The sequence below is a fragment of the Procambarus clarkii genome, chromosome 40 (assembly GCF_040958095.1).
Source record: "Procambarus clarkii isolate CNS0578487 chromosome 40, FALCON_Pclarkii_2.0, whole genome shotgun sequence".
Lineage (NCBI taxonomy): Eukaryota > Metazoa > Arthropoda > Malacostraca > Decapoda > Cambaridae > Procambarus > Procambarus clarkii.
The window spans coordinates 29,544,484-29,563,446 of NC_091189.1; the positions used below are offsets into that span (position 1 = coordinate 29,544,484).

Genomic DNA, 18,963 nt, shown 5'->3' on the forward strand with positions numbered 1-18,963 from the left:
CAGCAAACGGAAGGGCGAAGTACCTTTGCTAGGAGCAAAAGTGGGAGAAAGCCAGTAGAACAGCAAGGAAGCACAAAGCAACTATATAAACAGGGATAATACGAAACACTATAAATCTTGATAATATAAACAATACATATACCAAGAAATGGCCTTTGATTTGAAATACAAATCGGAGATGTTTCTGAAGAGGGGGACAAAGAAACAGTTGCACAGTGCTTCCCGCGCAGATGCGCGGGAAGCCCGGGGCCATATATCAATTCCAGGGCAGAGAGGGGCTCCCTCTCTTTCCATCCGACCGTCGCAGTACTCAAAACTGCGCCGCGCTGCGCCTCAACGACACGTGGACCAGTACTCAGTCCTGCATTCATCAGTCTGTCGATGCGGCAGGGGCCCCCTGCCCTATATACACATCCTACTCTAAGGTAATGTAAAAAATTTCTGTTAAAGTTTAGTCAGGACTGTCCAGTGTCTGGCGTGTGTTGGCGCCTTCCCCCCGCGGTCTGTGTGGGCCGCCTTAGTTCCCTAGAGCCTTCTGCACGTTCGCCTGTCTTGAGGTATGCAGGCGCGCCTTTCAGTCTGTGCCAGGTGCTGCCGCAATGCCCCGGGTCGGCGTGTGTTTACGCCGTGTCCCGAGTGAACCGCCCTGGTAGTGTATTCTCCCAGGCGTGCAAGATGGGCACTGGTCAGCTGTGTTCCCTAGGCGTGCGCCTAGGGGCCCTGGTTCGTGCCCCGCTCGGACGTGCGTGCCTGGCCGGGCCCCCCCTGCGAGCGGCCCGGCGTCGCCCTTGGAGGCGCCCCCACGTGGACAGGTTGCTGTGGTCCTATGCCAAGGGCCATGGTGCGTGCCGTGCCCGGACGTGCGTGCACGGCGGGCTCCCTGTGAGCGGCCTGGCAGCCTCCAAAGGTTACCTGTTCAACCAGGCTGTGCCTCATCGTCAGGCTGCGAGGAGCTGCGTCCAACAGTCTGGTTGATCAGTCCGGCTACCAGGAGGCTTGCTCGACGACCGGGCCGCGGGGACGCTAAGCCCCGGAAGCACCTCAAGGTAGGCCCTTGGCGGGGGCGCCACGTGGTCAGGTTGCAGTGGTCCTATGCTCCTTGGGCCCGGCCTTTGGGGCCCATGCCCGGTCGGTGTCGCCCTCGTGCCTTGGCGCTCAGAGGAGCGCTTGCCCTGGGTTGTGTCTCGCTTCCTTCCTGTCCCTCTTGGGTGCTAAGCCACGCTGATTAGTGGCGTGGCCTTCCCCGGGGCGGGGGTCTGTCTGCATTCATGTCGTACCCGGGCGTGCCCGCTTGTGGGGGGCTTGCCTCGTGCCCACGGGCTGGAGACGCCCACGCCTGGCGGCGGTGTCCCGGTCGGCAGGCCCTGAGGCTTCTTTGCCTAGGGGCTACCTCGACGTCAGGTTGGGCTTAGCCGCGTGCCTCCCCGTCCCCTGCTGTTTTGGCCCAGGCTATCCACCGTTCTATATGGTCCGTTCTGTTCTATGGTCCCCTATTCTGTTTGGGGGTGTCTTGGTGAGCCAGGGCGCGCTCAGGCGTGTTTTGCATTCATCAGGTATGCAGGTATGTTTGTATGGTAGGTATGGTAACATACCTGCAGGTATGTTACCATACCTGGAAACCAGGTATGGTAAACCATACCAGGTATGTTACCATACCTGAGCCCTCTCACTATATTATGCACTAATTTACCCCTATCTTAATTATGGCATCTGTGCATGGGGGTCTACCACTGCAAACCACCTTAAGCCCATCATCACACAGCAAAACTCTGCTATCAGAATGATAACTAACTCAGCTTTCAGACAACACTCAGCTCCCTTGTTTAAATCCCTAAACTTGCTAAATATTAACTCCCTCCACACATTCTCTTGTGTCAACTACATTTACAAAACCCTGTTCTTAAATGCAAACCATGCTCTGAAACTCTCCCTGGACAGATGTAATAGGACCCATTATCACCACACCAGAAATAAATATCTCTTTGATATCCCCAGGGTCAAACTTAATCTGTGTAAACACTCTATGCAAATTAAGGGACCTAGTTTATGGAACTCACTCCCTAGTGAATTGAAAAACTGTAAAACTTTTGCCTTATTTAAAAGCAAAACCAAAAAGTACCTAACTTCATCTTCTTAGTTTCCTACACTGAGCTTTAAATTTGCTCTGTACCTAGTGTTACCCAATCTCCTAATTTTTATGTAATTTCAAACAACCTTATCATTGTGTTCATTGCTGTCTTCTTTTATGTGCTAGCCATATGCTGTATTGTGACTACCAATTTTTGTCAACTACCATTCAAGCTGTCATTGCAACCAATCTTATATTGTTTCTGCTGTATTATGCCTACCAATTTTTTGTCAACTACCATTCAAGCTGTCATTGCAATCAATCTTAGCTACCTATGTGCTTTAATATACTGTACCTACAATTTTCTCTCATCTTTTTTTCATTTCATGTAATCTGTTATCATTTTTTGTCTATAATTTTGCAAGTATTTACCTCCTTAAAATTTTCTTAGATTAAGGACCTGCCCGAAACGCTGCGCGTGCTAGTGGCTTTACAAGACTGTAATTACCATATTTGTATCCTCACATTCCTTATGTACATTCTTGTATATGCATAAATAAATAAATAAATAAATAAATAAATGTTTGTCTCCAGACGTCTCGTCCGGCCGGTTTAGCCCGGCACGTTCGTTCCCAGATGTTTTCGCCTGGCCGGTTTAGCCGGCACGTTTGTACCCAGACGTTGTCGTCTGTCCGGTGTAGCCCGGTACATTTGTTCCCAGATGTTTCGTCCGGCTGGTATAGCCGGCACGTTTGTAACCAGACGTTGTCGTCTGTCCGGTGTAGCCCGGTACATTCGTTCCCAGACGTTTCGTCCGGCTGGTATAGCCGGCACGTTCGTACCCAGACGTTGTTGTCTGTCCGGTGTAGCCCGGTACATTTGTTCCCAGATGTTTCGTCCGGCTGGCATAGCCGGCACGTTCGTACCCAGACGTTTTCATCTGGCCGGTGTAGCCCGGTACGTCAATTCCACCACGTTTCGTTCGAACGCTGTAGCACAGTACTCCCGTGGTTTTCCTCGGTTGCATGTACTACATGTTGGTCTGCCTGGAGTGCCCGGTTATGCGGGCCCTTCCCCATCTCAAGTTTCAGCATCCAGCCCACCGCCTGGCCGTGCGGTCTGCCGCTTGAGCGACTTCAAATCAAATCAAATGTTTATTTAGGTAAGGTACATACATACAAGAGGAGCGACTTCAAATCAAATCAAATGTTTATTTAGGTAAGGTACATACATACAAGAGATTTTACAACGAGTGATGGATTTAATTCTAATTATTGCGGTAATTTATTATTTAATTCTGTTCAATTTTATTACATTCCTTTATTTATTTATTTTTTTTTGAGATATATACAAGAGTTGTTACATTCTTGTACAACTCTTGTATATATCTCAAAAAAAAAAAAAAAAAAGGAATGTAATAAAATTGAACAGAATTTAGACTTTCAGCTTGGTTAGTTTCATTACGCGGCAAATTTAGGAAATTTATGGTCACTGCTTGCTTGATTGCAAGCGGGGATGTTTCTGGCGGGGGAGAAGGAAACAATTGCGCAGCGCGTCCCGCGGCGTTGCGCGGGCAGTTTGGGGCCCCTATAAATACGGGCGCACAACGGGGCTCTGCCCTCACTCCGCCTACCCTCGCCGCTGCCCTCGCAACCACTCCCCGGCCGCCCGACTTCGCACGAGATGGACAACACGCCAGCTGCCTCGGTACCTGACCTCTCTCTCACGGACATCCTGGGGCCCTCGACACCCCAGACTGTTCCGGCAGGCCCCTCCTGCCCTACACTTCTAAACCCAAGGTGAGGTTTTCTGTTCAGTTCTAGTCAGGTCTCCCCAGTGCGGCGTGTGCCAAGCGCCTTCCCCTCGCGGTACGTGTGTGCCGCCTTAGTCAGTCCTCTGGGCTCTCTGTTGTTGTTCCCGGAGAGCTGGGGCGCCCTTCCTGGGCCTGTGCCGGGTGCCCCGTGCCGTGCTGGTCGCGTGGCTGGCTTAGGGTCGGCGTGCCCTGGGCCGCGTCCCTAGTGGCCTGCGTTCGGTCTCCTCTCTTGTGGGGCCCCGTCCAGCCGTGCCCGTCCGTGACCAAGGCGTCCCGCCGCGCGGCGTGCTAGGCGCGCGCCCTGCCCGGGGCCCCATCTGCGGCCAGGCGTGCCCTTGCCGGCGTCGCCATGTGGCCAGGCGTGGTGGGCCTACGCCCTTTGTGCTCTGCCTTGGGGCCGTCTCCTTTTTATTGGCCTTGGGGTCGTCTGGGGTGCTTCGGCGTCCTTCCCGCCTTTCCTCCGGGGCCCCCCTGTCGCCGGCCCGCCGGGTTTCCCTGGGTGTCTCAGGGGGCCAGGTTTCGCCTTGTCCGAGGACATGTGTCGCCGTCGGCGATGGGTTGTGGCCAGGTTCGGTCCTACGCCCGGGGCGCTTGTTCTCGGCGGCGGCGTCACGTGGTCAGGCGTGGGCGGCCCTATGGCGGGCCCGCCTTGGGGCCAATGCATGCCTTGCCGGGTCGTCACGTGCCTGGCCGGCAGGGCGTGCTTCTGCGTCTTTCCTGGTTTTCCCTCGGGTGTTCCCTGTTGCCGGTCTGCCGGCTTCCCTGGGATGTCCCCAGGGGTCGGGTCTCCCTGTGCGGACAAGCGTCGCCCCTGGCGACGACTCGTGGCCAGGTCCAGCCCTTCGCCCGGGCCTGCTACGGGGCACACGCCTGGTCGTGCTGCTACGTGGCACGGCGTTCCGTGGCGCGCACGATTGGGCTGTGTCCCGCCCTTCCTGTCCCCTGTTGGGTGCTAATCCACGTGGCTTTGCGCCACGGCTTCCCACGTCGGGGCTCGGGCTGCCTTGCGCCCGTACGGCCGCGCCTGTGTGCGGCCCCCCCCCCCCTCCCCTTTTCGTCTAGGCCCTGAGCATGCCGTGTGGCAGCGCGTGGTTGGTAGGCCACGGGGTCCTTGCCGTGTGTGGTGTGTTCTCTGCTAGGCACGTCGCCCTCGGACGTCTCGCCCGGCCGTGTTGCCCGGGGTGTTAGCCCAGGCCCTTCGGTGTCCCGGAGTCTCCAGGTACGTCTTCCCCAGAGTGGCGCCGATCAAGATGTCCCCAGACGTCCGTCGGCCGGTGTAAGTCCGGCATGTAGTCCCCAGACGTATGTCTGGCCGGTGTTGCCCGGTGTGTTATTTCAAGCTTTCCGCCGTCCAGGCCCTCAGGCACGTGCCCTGCTTGCCTGGGGGGTAGCCAGGGCCGTTACTCCATGTCCTCCGTCTGGCCGGTGTTGCCGGCAGGTTGGTTCCCAGGCGCCCCCGCCTGGCCAGGGTAGCCTGGTGTGTTTGTCTTAAGCGCCCTGCACGCCCGTCGTAGCAAGGATTCCTCCTACGTCGTAAGTTCAGCGTTCGTCCGCCTGTGTCGCCTGTTGTTCTTCTTCGTCAGAGGGAGACGCCGGCGTTGGAGCAAGGACCCGAGATCAGCTCGACGACGACGGCAGGTTTACGTCTACGGGTACGCACCACACGCCCTGGGTTCGGCGTTGACGCCGGCAATCCAGGATGACTTCGTTATGTTCGTTAAGTCCTCGGCGTCCAGTTCCAGGGGCCGTGCCCTGGACAGGGGGGTGGCCCCCACGTCGCCTGGGGCATGGTATCCTCCAGCAGATGGCGGCGTCGAAGCGTCGTCGGGAACGTCGTATATTTAATGATCCCCATTCTCTGCCTCCTTAAGACACTGTATATTAAGTCTTTCTCACACTTGGTGTGAAAAAAAAAAAAAAAATTTGGAAGGTTTCTTATCATGTACTAGCAGACTTCCCGCGACATGCCTTGCCCTTATTCATATTTATGTTCTACATTTCAGCACCGACATGCCTCTGCTTTCAGATCACCTCGGTTTCACTTTGCCCCAGCCTAACTTTACTCAGGCATTCGTAGCCTTGTGCATGTCGTACGTTCACCCTTCGCGTCCGCTGTGTCACAGTTTGCTTGTTCACTTGTCCTTGTCTTACGTCATTAAGTAAAGTCGCCAGGATGTCCTATTTGCAGAGTTATAAGTAATTTATTAAGTAAAGTCAGACAGGATGTCCTATTTGCAGTATTTGCGGGCCCTTAATTTGCTTTACGTTCCCTGGCCCTGCATTTTGCCTAGTTTCCTCAGTAGTTACAGTCTTTCGCTGGGCTCTTGCAGTTTATTCACGTCGCTTATTTGGTTATATTTATGTTATGCATCTCCTCCGTTCTCTTAATGTAAAATGGCTATATACCCACGCCGTTTGTATACCCTTATTTTGTACTTGCAGATCCCACGTGACATGCCTGCCCTTTTTCATATTATGTTCTACATTTCAGCGCTAACATGCCTCCTGTTTCAGGTTACCTCGACTCCCTTTCCCAACCAGCCTCCTTAATTTACACCGACAGTTGGTGCGTTGCTTGCCGCACGGTTATTTGTACGTTGCTGTGTTCAGTATGCTTGCCTATGTCTCCCTGCCTGCCTCACTAAGTAAAGTCAGCCAGGATGTGCTATTTGCAGAATTACTAAGAAAATTATTAAGTGAAGTCAGCCAGGCAGTGCTCGTTGCAGAGTTACTAGAAATTTAAGTAAAGTCAGCCAGGATGTGTTTTGCAAAGTTCCTAGAATTATTAAGTAAAGTCAGACAGGAAGTGTTTTGCAGAGTTCCTAGATTTGTTAAGTAAAGTCAGCCAGGCTGTGCTATTTGCAGTTTCGCGGGCCCTTATTTTAGCTTCGCTTCCTGGCCCGGCAATTTGCCTAGATTCATAGGTAGTTACAGTAAGTCATGCTTGGCTATTGCAGTTTATTCACGTTACTTCTTTGGTTATTTATGTTATGTTTTCCTCCGATGCTTAATGTAAAATTGGTTTATTTATTCTAGGGCGATATGTTCCATTTAGCCTAACACATTTTAATACTTCTTACTTATTTGGTAACATTTGTGCTGTGCTTCATTTATGGTTGTCATTAAGTGTTTCTATTTATTATAGGGCGAAATGTCCCATTCTCCACTATTCATCCCTGTTACTATTTGGTTACACTTGTGTCGTGCATCCTTTATGTTTGTTATAAAAACATTTTTGTTTACTATAGGGCGACTTGTTACTTTTAGCTTACGTTATTCTTTGTTTCAGCCATCCTTTGTTTCCTTGGCAGTGTCTTCAGTTAGTGTCCCCTTTCCTCGCTGTGGCCTCTAGGCAGCCAGGACGCGCGAGGTGCAGTTGTGGGCCCTCGCCTCTTGCTTTATGCCTCTGGCCCTGCACTTGCCGGGTCCCCCCCCCTTCTTTATTCTCGTTTCAGCACTAACATGCCCCCTGCTTTCTGATTACCACGGTTCCCTTTCCCAATCAGCCTACCTTAATTTATTCCGTCAGCTGGTGCTTGCACATGCCGCATGTTTATTGTTGCGTAGCTGTGTTCAGTATGTTTGTTCTTTTCCTTGCCTTCCGTCATTAAGTAAAGTCAGCCAGGATGTGTTATTTGCAGAGTTACTAATTAAATTTTAAGTAAAGTCAGCGAGGATGTGCTATCTGCAGAGTTACCAAGTAATTATTAAGTAGTCAGCCAGGGTGGGCTATTTGCAGACTTCCTACGTAAGTTAAGTAGAGTCAGCCAGGATGCGCTATTTGCAGAGTTACTAAGTAAATTATTAAGTAAAGTCAGCCAGGATGTGCTAATTGCAGCCTTACTAAGTAAATTATTAAGTAAAGTCAGCCAGGATGTGCTATTTGCAGAGTTATTAAGTAAATTAGTATGTCTAGGTATGGCCAGCGGTGCGCGAGCCGCGGCTTATCAGTTGCCCCCCCCCCCCCCTGGTTCCCTGTTTACTCGGTCTCGCCCGCTTACTTCCGCATTCTTCCATCCCATTCTACGATTGTCGCCTCTCGTTTTTGGGCCTATGTCCTTTCTCAGCCGGGTGGTGTGCCGTCCAGCGCGCCTCGGCGACGTTATCTTCTCTTCGGACCTATATGCCATTTCCGCCCCCCCCCCCCCAGCCGTGCCTGTGGGGCCCGGGCCCGCCCGTGGGAACCGTCCCCTTGGTCCCTCCTACGTCTGCTTATCTGTTAAATTTGCTACGGTTGGACTCGCAATTATGATTCGTATTTATTACAAAAAATTTTTTCCCACAATTTACACTTCGCTTATGTTATGTTTGCTTATCTTATGTTATGTTATGTTATATGTTATGTTATATGTTATGCTATACGTTATGTTATATGTTATGTTATATGTTATGTTATATGTTATGTTATATGTTATGTTATATGTTATGTTATATGTTATGTTATATGTTATGTTATATGTTATGTTATGTATGTTATATGTTATGTTATGTTATGGTATGCTAGCAGGGGCGGCAGTCGGGTTTTTTTTTTTTCCCCCTGCCTGTCGCCAGGTTAGTCAGGCTGTCACTAACGTTCCCCCTTTCCGCAGTGGCGAGAAGACGGACCACCCTACATCTGCAACAAGGAAGAGGGCTCGGACGGCGTCAACGCGAGGACAGCAACGTAGTGGAGCTCGGACACAACCGGCCAGGGCGCGGACCAAGCCCGCACGCTTTGCCTCACCCTCTACAGAGCCCTCCTCGGCTGGCTCGGACACGGACACCGGGCGCACTCCTCAGCTGCACAATTCGGGCAAAGCAACGGGTGGCACAGTGACCCAACTCCCACCGCTTTCAGCAGATGATTGGACGACGCTGCAGGCCCTCATCGCGCAAGCACGTGGGCCCCCATCGGGCGCGGCTCTCCGCGACGGAGGAGGTGCCACGGCCGCCCCTGCCCTGGCCACCTCTGCTCCGGCCGCCTCAGCCCCCTCGCCCTTCTCCTCTGAGCGTCGCCCACGATACAGGGCCAGGGGGCATTCGTCGAGGCGCCGTGCCAGCTCCTCCAGCCCGTCCTCTTATGGTGAGTCTCCCAGGGTGAGCGCTGCTTCCCCTCCTCCTAGCCCTTGGCTGGGACCCCTACGGGCTCCCCAGGCTTCCACCATCCCACTCCTGGGCGTACACGTACCACAGGCCCTCCGTGAAAAGATCTGGGCTAAAAAGTATGTTGACCTCAGGGAGTTGCTCAATCATGAGCGAGAAGCAGGGCCCTACGAGCCACGCCTCGCGCCCCCCACTGACCCCCAGGCGTCTGGTAAGAAGCTGATGCCACTGACGCCAGCCCAGTGGGAGCACGGCTTCGACATTTATGCCACGCTCTACATAGAGAAGCACCCGGCCGAGGCTCAGGCCCTGCTCACCTACACCCGCTACGTCAAGACCATGAAGGTGACCCTCAAAAACGACTGGATGTGGTACGACAAGGCCTTCAGATGGGACAAGGAGAGGTCGGACTGTTCTTGGCTCGATTACAGGCTGGACCTGGAATTCCGCTCGATACAGCGGGTCGCACACGTCGCTATCCAGGCAGGCAGACAGGAGGCAGGTCGGCCGGCTGCCCTTTCCCTCTCTAGCGCCCGGGCCGCAGGGCTCCCCCCGGGCTACTGTTTTGCCTACCACTCAAGAGGACCCGGCTGCACTTTTACTTCCTGCGCCTTCCAGCACTACTGCCCGCGCTGCCGTGGGCGGCACCCGGCCTACACTTCGTGCCCCCCAGCCCACTTACGCGACAGACCCACCCATGACCAGCGCCCACGAAGACAACCACGGGACAAGGCTAAGAAGAGCGCCGGCAGTAACAACGCCGGTGGACGCCGACGCCCTTGACGCTTTGCTGGCGGGTTACCCCCTGCGAGACTACGTCGTGGGGGGTTTCAGAAGGGGGTTCCTTCTCGGCTTTGAAGGAGTGCGAACCCCCCTTACTTCACGCAACCCCCAGGCTACGACGGACCTCCCGCACATCGTCGGGCCCATGCTCGACAAGGAGTTGAGTCTAGGACGCATCGCGGGCCCCTACGAAGTCCCCCCTTTCAAGAATTTCAAGTGTTCACCCATAGCTCTGAGGGAGAAGTCTACGCCGGGCAAGTACCGCCTCCTGCACAACCTTAGCTACCCTTACTCCCCTGACAGTGTGAACGCCAACATCCCACGGGAATCGACGTCCGTCACCTACCAGTCTATCCATGACGCGGTGACAATGGTTGTCAGCCGGTCCCCGGGGGCACACCTGGCAAAGTGCGACATCGCAGAAGCTTTCAGGATCGTCCCAGTACACCCGAGCGACTACCATCTGCTGGGGTTTTCTTATGGGGGCAAGTACTACTACGAGAAGATGCTCAGCATGGGAGCCGCCCCCTCCTGCCGGATCTTCGAGTCCTTCTCCAGTGCCCTGCAATGGATCCTCGCCGAGAAGTACGGGGTCTGCGACGTCGTGAAGGTATTGGACGACTTCCTCTTCGTCAGTTTCACGTTCGACGAGTGCCAGCGAAGCCTGAGGGTGTTCACTGCCCTCTGCGAGCGTCTGGGGGTCCCCTTGGCACCTCACAAAACGCAGGGCCCGTGCTCCTGCCTCACGTTCCTGGGGCTGGAGATTGATGCTCACAGGATGGAAACAAGACTACCAGAGGACAAGAGAACGAAGTACACGGCAGCGGTCGAAGTCGCGATGAGTCAGGAGCGCATCCCTCTCCGAGATCTGCAGGCGATCATCGGGAAGTTGCAATTCGCCACCGCGGTAATCCCGGGAGGACGGGCCTTCTTGCGTCGTCTGCACCCGCTTACGCGAGGCCCACAGCGTCCCTCGCGCCTATGCCATTTGGACGCGGAGGCTAAGCACGATCTCGTCGCCTGGCGCTCCTTCCTCACTGATTTCAATGGAGTAACAGTTTTTCCCCCAGATGGCGGGTGGGGAAACGCCCCATCACTTTCAATGTGTGCAGATGCTTCTTCCAAGGGGTATGGACTAACGCTAGGGGCAGCCTGGTTCAGGGGAACCTGGCCTCAGGTCTGGGGTCGGCTCAACATTGCTTTGCTCGAGCTCTACCCTTTCTTTATGGGCATAGCACTTTTCGCCCCGGTATTGGCCAATAAGAGGCTGGTGTGTAAATCGGACAACAGTGCAGTGGTAAGCGTGCTCAACACACTCTCTGCTAGGTGCCCACTACTAATGCAAATTGTCAGGCCCTTGGCAGTGCTGTTACTCATCCATAACATTACACTACTACCCTCCCACCTCCCAGGAAAATTAAATGGGGTTTGTGATGCTCTTTCCCGCTTACAGACGCTGCCGCCCTTGTTCCTGCGAGAAGCAGGCCTCGCCGAGACGCCGACAACAGTTCCTGCGCACCTCCTGCCCTGCAACTTCACCCTGCAACTGTGAGGACCCTATTCAACTCCCTGCAGCCAGCGACGAGGCGTACTTACAGGGCTAAGTGGGTGGAGTACGCCGCCTACGTCTTGGCAGGGCGGCAAGGAGAATGCCCCTTCGATGCTGCACCTCCGACTCTGGTGAACTTCCTGCAATCTCTGCTCTCGCGGGGCCTGGCTTACCGCTCTCTGCACGCATATCTAGCGGCCATCGCCTTCGTCTGCAAGCTACACGGTAGGAGGGACCCAACTCGGCACTTCCTGGTCACCCAACTCCTCAAAGGGGCACGTAACTCCGCACAGCGGGCCCCTGCGCGGCGTCTCCCAGTGACGAGGAGCCTCCTGCATCGCCTGCTGCGGGCACTGGGAGGCGTATGTAACTCTGCCTATGAGAAGTCCTGCTACAGGGCGCTCTTCTCCCTGGCTTTCCACGCCTGCCTACGCCCGGGTGAGGCGGTTTACGTGGACCATGGACGACACACGCTCAACCTTGAGCAGGTATCACTTACGACGGCAGGAGTAGATATCGTCTTCAACACCTACAAGCACAGTGCAGGGCGCACGCCCACCCTCTCCCTGAGAGCGAACCCTTCCAGCAAGTACTGCCCGGTTCGTGCCCTGTCTAAATACTTTAATCTCAGGGGCCTGCGCCCGGGGCCCATATTCAAACACGCCGCAGGCGCTCCTGTCACCAGGCGAGATTTCTCCAAGATCCTACGCTCTGCCCTCTCGGCGCTAGGCTTGCCTCCAGATGACTACGCGCCGCATTCCTTCCGTATCGGCAGGGCCACTCAGCTGTCTCGGGATGGGCTCGCCACTTCAGAAATAATGGCTGTCGGCAGGTGGAGGAGTAGCGCTTTCACATCCTACGTCAGGCGGGACGTTGTTGCTCTGCCACTTTGAGTGCCTCACGCGGCCAGCTGGCACTCGCCCTTCGGGGGGGGGTCCGGCCGCTGGCCTGCGGTGGGGGTGCAGCGCCGGTCCCCAAGTGTCCCGCTGTCCGCAGCTAATACTTTGCCCAGTCTAGGTGCTAGTAAGCCCTACTTGTAGTCAACCCCTTCTCCTTATTCATTAGGTCTTACCGGCCTCTTGGTCGGGTACATTATGTGTTATGTGGTCTCTCACTTATTAGTTACTCTGTGTCCTGCCTGTTATATCCTAGTGTTATATAATTACTCACATTTGCATTCGGCCTTAATTCTAGTACCAGTTAATGCTTTACGTTTCTGCAGAATTAGTTCCATGTCACTATAGGCTAAGGTCTCATAATTACTACGGGTGTACCTTTTAAGTTAAACCTAGTCCTCGGACTTGCAATTGTTACTGTTAATTCTTACTTTATATATTTACATGTTCTGCAGAATTTAATCTTCAATAAACTTTAACGCCCCATGCTGCCCGTATCTTTCTTCCCCTGGACAGAAAATGGTCACTGCTTGCTTGATTGCAAGCGGGGATGTTTCTGGCGGGGGAGAAGGAAACAATTGCGCAGCGCGTCCCGCGGCGTTGCGCGGGCAGTTTGGGGCCCCTATAAATACGGGCGCACAACGGGGCTCTGCCCTCACTCCGCCTACCCTCGCCGCTGCCCTCGCAAAATCCCACCCTCCACCCCTTTGCAAGCGGCTGCTTTTGTACCCTCGTCATGCTTTGCACAGCGTCCTGTTTGTCTCCCCACTGCTGTGGGAAGGGGGGTGCAGCGCCGGTCCCCAAGTGTCCCGCTGTCCGCAGCTAATACTTTGCCCAGTCTAGGTGCTAGTAAGCCCTACTTGTAGTCAACCCCTTCTCCTTATTCATTAGGTCTTACCGGCCTCTTGGTCGGGTACATTATGTGTTATGTGGTCTCTCACTTATTAGTTACTCTGTGTCCTGCCTGTTATATCCTAGTGTTATATAATTACTCACATTTGCATTCGGCCTTAATTCTAGTACCAGTTAATGCTTTACGTTTCTGCAGAATTAGTTCCATGTCACTATAGGCTAAGGTCTCATAATTACTACGGGTGTACCTTTTAAGTTAAACCTAGTCCTCGGACTTGCAATTGTTACTGTTAATTCTTACTTTATATATTTACATGTTCTGCAGAATTTAATCTTCAATAAACTTTAACGCCCCATGCTGCCCGTATCTTTCTTCCCCTGGACAGAAAATAGCATTGCTTACACCTCTTGCCTTAAAAAAATTCTATTTTCGTAAAAGAATTCGTATTTTCATGTCAATTTAGTGAACGGGAGCCCGCTCCTGTTTTGGTGATTTATGTTCCTCCATCATTAACTATACCCTTACTTAAATCACTTGTTATATTCTTAGTCTTTCAATCATGACGCGTATTAAGACTTGCCTCATTTATTCCTCAAGTTATTCCTCTGTTACGACCTTGGGTTCTTCAGTGGAAACCAGAGGTCAAAATTTAACTAATTAAGCTACATTAGAGTAGGAAATCACAACCCGATGTGGCTTTGTTTGTATATCTTCCCTGCCAGACGTAAGACTTCTTGTTTCTCAAAGAGCATTTAAAGACTGAGCAGGGGTTGATTATTAAATAATAACATAGGCACCAACTATGCTTACTATTACTTTCTAATCATTTGTAAAGTAAACCTGAGTAAACTTGGTATAGGGCTGCGGTACGATTAGTTGAGCAGTCTGCCGGCAGCAGGCCAGCTGGGCGGGAAGGAGAGGAGACCCGGTCTTCTCTGGTTGCTGGCTGTGGTGAAAGGATCTACTTCCTCCTTCCTCTTCGTTTCCTTATTTCTGTGTCTTGTTCAAGATAAGTATATTGAGCACATCATTATTCAATATCTGGCATACTCATGTTCTATGTGTAGGGTATTATATTTTGTGTGTAGTAGGTGTGTTTAGAGTTTATATTACTAGTTATTCTAAAGGGGGTCCCATTGGAACCACATGGTCCCCTACCCTAAGCTGACTCTAACTTCAAGTTATTCAGTAGTAGAGCTTTACCCTAGCTTGTGTTCAGTGTAAAACCTTGTATCCTGTCTATGTGGACCAAGGCTTTTAACGTAAGGTAGTGTGGTAAAGTTATTATTTACACTACACTATTTGTAGTGTAAATTACAGTGTAGTAGTAAATTACACTACACCACGGAGACTAGCAGTCTCCGTGGTGTAGTGGTAAGACACTCGCCTGGCGTTCCGCGAGCGCTATGTCATGGCTTCGTATCCTGGCCGGGGAGGATTTACTGGGCGCAATCCCTTAACTGTAGCCTCTGTTTAACGCAACAGTAAAATGTGTACTTGGATGAAAAAACGATTCTTCGCGGCAGGGGATCGTATTCCAGGGACCATAGGATTAAGGACTTGCCCGAAACGCTACGCGTACTAGTGGCTGTACAAGAATGTAACAACTCTTGTATATATCTCAAAAAAAAAAAAAAAAAAAAATTATTATTATTAGTATTGGTGTGAATGTATATGGGGGGCTGCTAGGGGTTAATAAATAAGTACATGAATTATAGGAGTATCCCTTCTTCCTGTGTGGGAGTGCATTGATCAACCCTTAGACTGACATATATGGTCTAGTAGCAAGGTATTATTACTGTGGATAGTTTATTTTGGGGGCCGGGCCTTTCAGCTCTCCCATATTTGATACTCTGTCTTCTAACTACCCTTACCCTTTAATAGTACCAGTTTCCCCATAGCAAGACCACAATTATTTATAACAAGTGGTTGGCCAGTCCGGGAGGAACTTTATAAATGTAAATAATTAGATTCTTGAGTGCCAAAACTAAAATTTTTTGTTTTCCGCAGAACGGTTGTGTGCTAGCCTAGGGTCCAGCTCATCTAGCAAAGGACATTCTTGCACTGACTGGATCCTTTCACGATTAAGGTTAGTGTGGCCTTGTGTTAGGGGCCGTGCAAATTTTTTTTTTTTTCCAATTTTTATTTTTTAATTTTTTTTTTTGGCTGGGAGCTAAAATTATTAGTGATGTCATCTGAAATGCAGAGACTGGCAAAGGAGCCTTCAGCAGTAGAGATAAAGAAACTTACCAAGTCTAATTTAGTATTGTTAGGCAAGGAATTTGGCCTAGAATTAAATGACGTGGATAAAAAGTGGACTTTGGTGAATTAAATATTACAGCATTGTATTGATGAAGAACTATTGGCAAGTGATAAACCTTTATGCCAGCCTAGCCAAGCAGAAATTGCAACTCATAGGGATAGAGAATTAGCTTTAGAGTTAGCAAAAATAAAATTAGAGGAGCAAAGACTCAAAACCGAGGAGGCTAGAATTAGAGCGAATGCCACTGGACCTCCATATATGCCGGGGATTCAAACCCCAGGCATTATGAGAAAAAGCATAATTTGCCTGAATTTTCCAAGTCGGACCCTGAAAGGTTTTTCAACCATTTTCAGAGATTGGCCATGTCCATGAACTGGCCAAAGGAAGAGTGGGTGAAAATCCTACAGGGAAGACTTAGGGGTAAAGCACAAGATATTTTTATAAACATGCCTGACGACAAGTGTTTTGAATATGATAAAGTCAGGGAACGTATTTTGCGGGCATATAAAATTACTCCTGAAGCTCACCACCAAGTTTATCACAACCAACTGCTCACTGAATTTGCTAATGATCAAATTAGATTGTTTGATAAATGGATTCGCTCGGCTAAAGCCGAAACATACGAGGCACTCAAGAATACTTTGTTAATCGAACAGTTTATAGATAGTATGCCAGACATTGTAGCTCAGTATATTAGAGGAAGAGTAGAGGTAAATTCTAAAATAGGGGATTTGGCCAAGTTGGCAGAAAACTACTAATTGGTGGGCAAAAGGCCCAATAAAAATAATTATACCCCACAGAGTAACAAAACTTATACCCACAGCCAGTCCAGACCAGCTCATTCTAACCCTTTAACTAATGCACCTTCTGTTTCAGACATAACTAACCCTGTTAAAGTGTCTAGCCCCACGGCACCTAAGGGTGAACCGAAGGGTAATTCTGTTAGTAATACCTCTTCTCCCCGACGTTTTTGTGGTCATTGTAAACGTCCAAACCACACTATTAGCCGTTGTTGGCAACTGTACCTGGAAAAGAGACCCAATGCTCTAGTTGTGACACAGGGCTTGAGGCCTTCGGAAGGGTTAGGGAGTAAGACCTCCAACCCACAGTGGTTGGACTTGCTTACCCCATTCTTATCGAAAGGGAGACTACTTTTGTCTGAGGGTTCTTCCTGGAAGGATGTGGTGATCTTCCGAGACACCGGTCCCATCCAGACTTTAATTTTAGAGAGTGCGTTGCAAGGTGCCAACACTCTCAACACTGGAGAGGTGGTACTGGTCGAGGGTGTCACTAGTGATACTCGAGCAGTACCCCTCCATAAGGTTACCCTGGAATCTGATTTCCACAAGGGTGTTTGTACAGTCGGAGTCACTTCATACCTACCGTTCCCTAATGTTGATGTAATAGTTGGTAATGATTTAGCAGGGGATAAGGTAGGGGACGCCAGACTGCCTATTATGTTGCCTACCCCTAAGGTTTGCCTGGATCCACCCGCCGCAGAGGATAATGTTGTGTACCCTGCGTGCGCGGTGACCAGGTCTATGGGACTTAAATGTAAGGGCAGCCCTGTGCTTGCCAAGGTGGTAAATCCCGAGGACACGAGGAACTTTCCGAGTGGTGAAAACCAAGTGGACCTCGCGGACACATTCATGGCCCGACTCGATGACGTGGCTGAGGACATTGTGGAGAGCCTGCCACCGCCATCTACCGAGAGTAGTGGGGAGGTGGAGGAGAACACTGTTGAGCCTCGGCCAATGGCATCTGACCAAGGCCTAGATGCCTCCTTGAGTGAGTTACAGAAAGCTGACCCCACTCTTGCAGATTGTCATGAGACAGCCGTCTCTATGGAGGAAATTGTAGACGCAGCAACTGGGTACTATTACAATGATCGGATTTTGATGAGAAAATGGAATGGCACTCACCATACCAGCTTAGTGGTTCGCTATGGTGAACACAAATGTAGATACTTATATATAACGTGTGTATAGTGAGAGCTAGATAACAGCAAGAGGAGTAGGTTGGGAGCCGCCATTTTGGTGAGGGAGGAGCGTCGTCTGCACGACTTGGCATGGTGTTTACTGATGGCCACTATGGTCTTTGGGTACCATACCAGCTTATTTGTTCAGGTATGGTGAATAAAACAGGTAGATACTTATATATAATGTGTGTATATAGCGTAATAACACCACAAACAATATTGTTGGAGGACAAATATTTGTGAGTAGCTACGTCTTTCTGCCTTTACTCACCATACAAGCTTGGATGTACAGTTATGGTGAACAAAACATGTAAATACGTATATATAACATCTGTGTATAGTGAATAAATACAGAAAGAGTATTGTGGGAGATGAATGAGGGTGAGTGAGGTGGTGTTGAGGGAGTGGCAGTGAGTGGCTCGCTGGTGTTTGTCGATCATTCCTCGTTGCTTTTTGACTCACAAGACCAACTTAGTAGTTCGTTATGGTGTACAAAGCATGCAGATACTTATATATAACCTGTGTATATAGTGTAACAACAGCAAAACTATTTGTTTATTGTTTTATGAACATAATAATTGAATCACTAATATGCACACCATAATTTTGAGTACAGAGATGGTTCACACATTTTATAATATAAATATACCACAATTCACTGTAGGGAATAATATTACTGCAAAAAAACTAAGAAAAAATCAATCAGAGACATTGAAATAATTAGGTAATAATATATTTGTGGCAACTGATGTCTGACAGCTCGGGCGGAGTAGACCTCGTCTGGTGAAGGCTCTGCCAACACCCCTTTTTTGCCACACTTCCCTACCCTATTGCGGCTAAAATATGCCACCTACGATTTTTTTGTTATTTTTTCTGTGATCAGGGAACAAAAATGAACACTTCTATAAGACGAAAGAATTTTTTGGATTTTTTGTTGTTGTTGCGCCTGTGGGTGTGAATTCCATTTGGGCCCCTAGCGGTTTGAGGGTTAAATGCTAAAAAGTGTCATTTTGCCCAAGGCACAGTAACGTACCTCAGTTATGAAGTGGGCCAAGGAAAAGTGTTACCTCGGCAAGATAAAATCAGTGCCATTCTGGAGTATCCAGTACTAAAGTCTAAAAAGGACGTTCAAAGATTTATCGGTATGTGTGCGTACTATCGACGCTTTTGTCAGAACTTTTCCAGTGTTGCCACTCCTCTCACAGACTTGTTGCAGAAAGCCGTTAAATTTAAGTGGTCATCAGACTGTGCAGAGGCATTTAAAAATTTGAAATTTATCTTAGCTTCCGCCCCAGTGCTTGCTAGTCCAAGGTTCGACCGACCGTTTAAAATTCATGTCGACGCGTCTGACTCGGGTGCTGGTGCAGTGTTGTTGCAAACTGGGGATGATCAGGTGGAACACCCAGTATATTATTACTCTGTGAAATTCGACAAGGCGCAACACAATTATTCAGTGGTAGAAAAAGAGGCGTTGGCGCTAGTGTTAACATGTAAAAAGTTTGAAGTTTACCTCACAGGTAATATAGTGGAAGTGTACACGGACCATAACCCACTAGTCTTCCTGACTCAGATGAAGGGGAAGAATAAATGCATCCTCAGGTGGGCGTTGTACCTACAGGACTTCAATCTTTCCATTACCCACCTTCCGGGGCGACTCAACGTGATGGCCGACGCTCTG

At 50.4% G+C, this 18,963-nt stretch overlaps 2 protein-coding genes across 2 annotated transcripts in view; both read left to right on the forward strand.

The window, feature by feature from the left end:
• The window catches only part of LOC123757999 (uncharacterized), a 312,326-nt gene extending 296,256 nt beyond the window's left edge, over positions 1 to 16,070 (forward strand). Inside the window, exon 15 of the mRNA XM_069338915.1 lies at positions 15,055 to 16,070. The gene's annotated coding sequence lies outside the window, so the exon portion shown is untranslated. The remainder of the gene's footprint in view (positions 1 to 15,054) is intronic.
• Positions 3,553 to 13,402, forward strand: LOC138372960 (uncharacterized). The gene is made up of 3 exons (XM_069338913.1): positions 3,553 to 3,867; positions 8,471 to 8,943; positions 11,200 to 13,402. The coding sequence occupies exons 1-3, from the start codon at positions 3,752 to 3,754 to the stop codon at positions 12,186 to 12,188; spliced, it is 1,578 nt and encodes a 525-aa protein (XP_069195014.1). The 5' UTR covers positions 3,553 to 3,751; the 3' UTR covers positions 12,189 to 13,402.
• Positions 16,071 to 18,963: the final 2,893 nt, after the last annotated feature.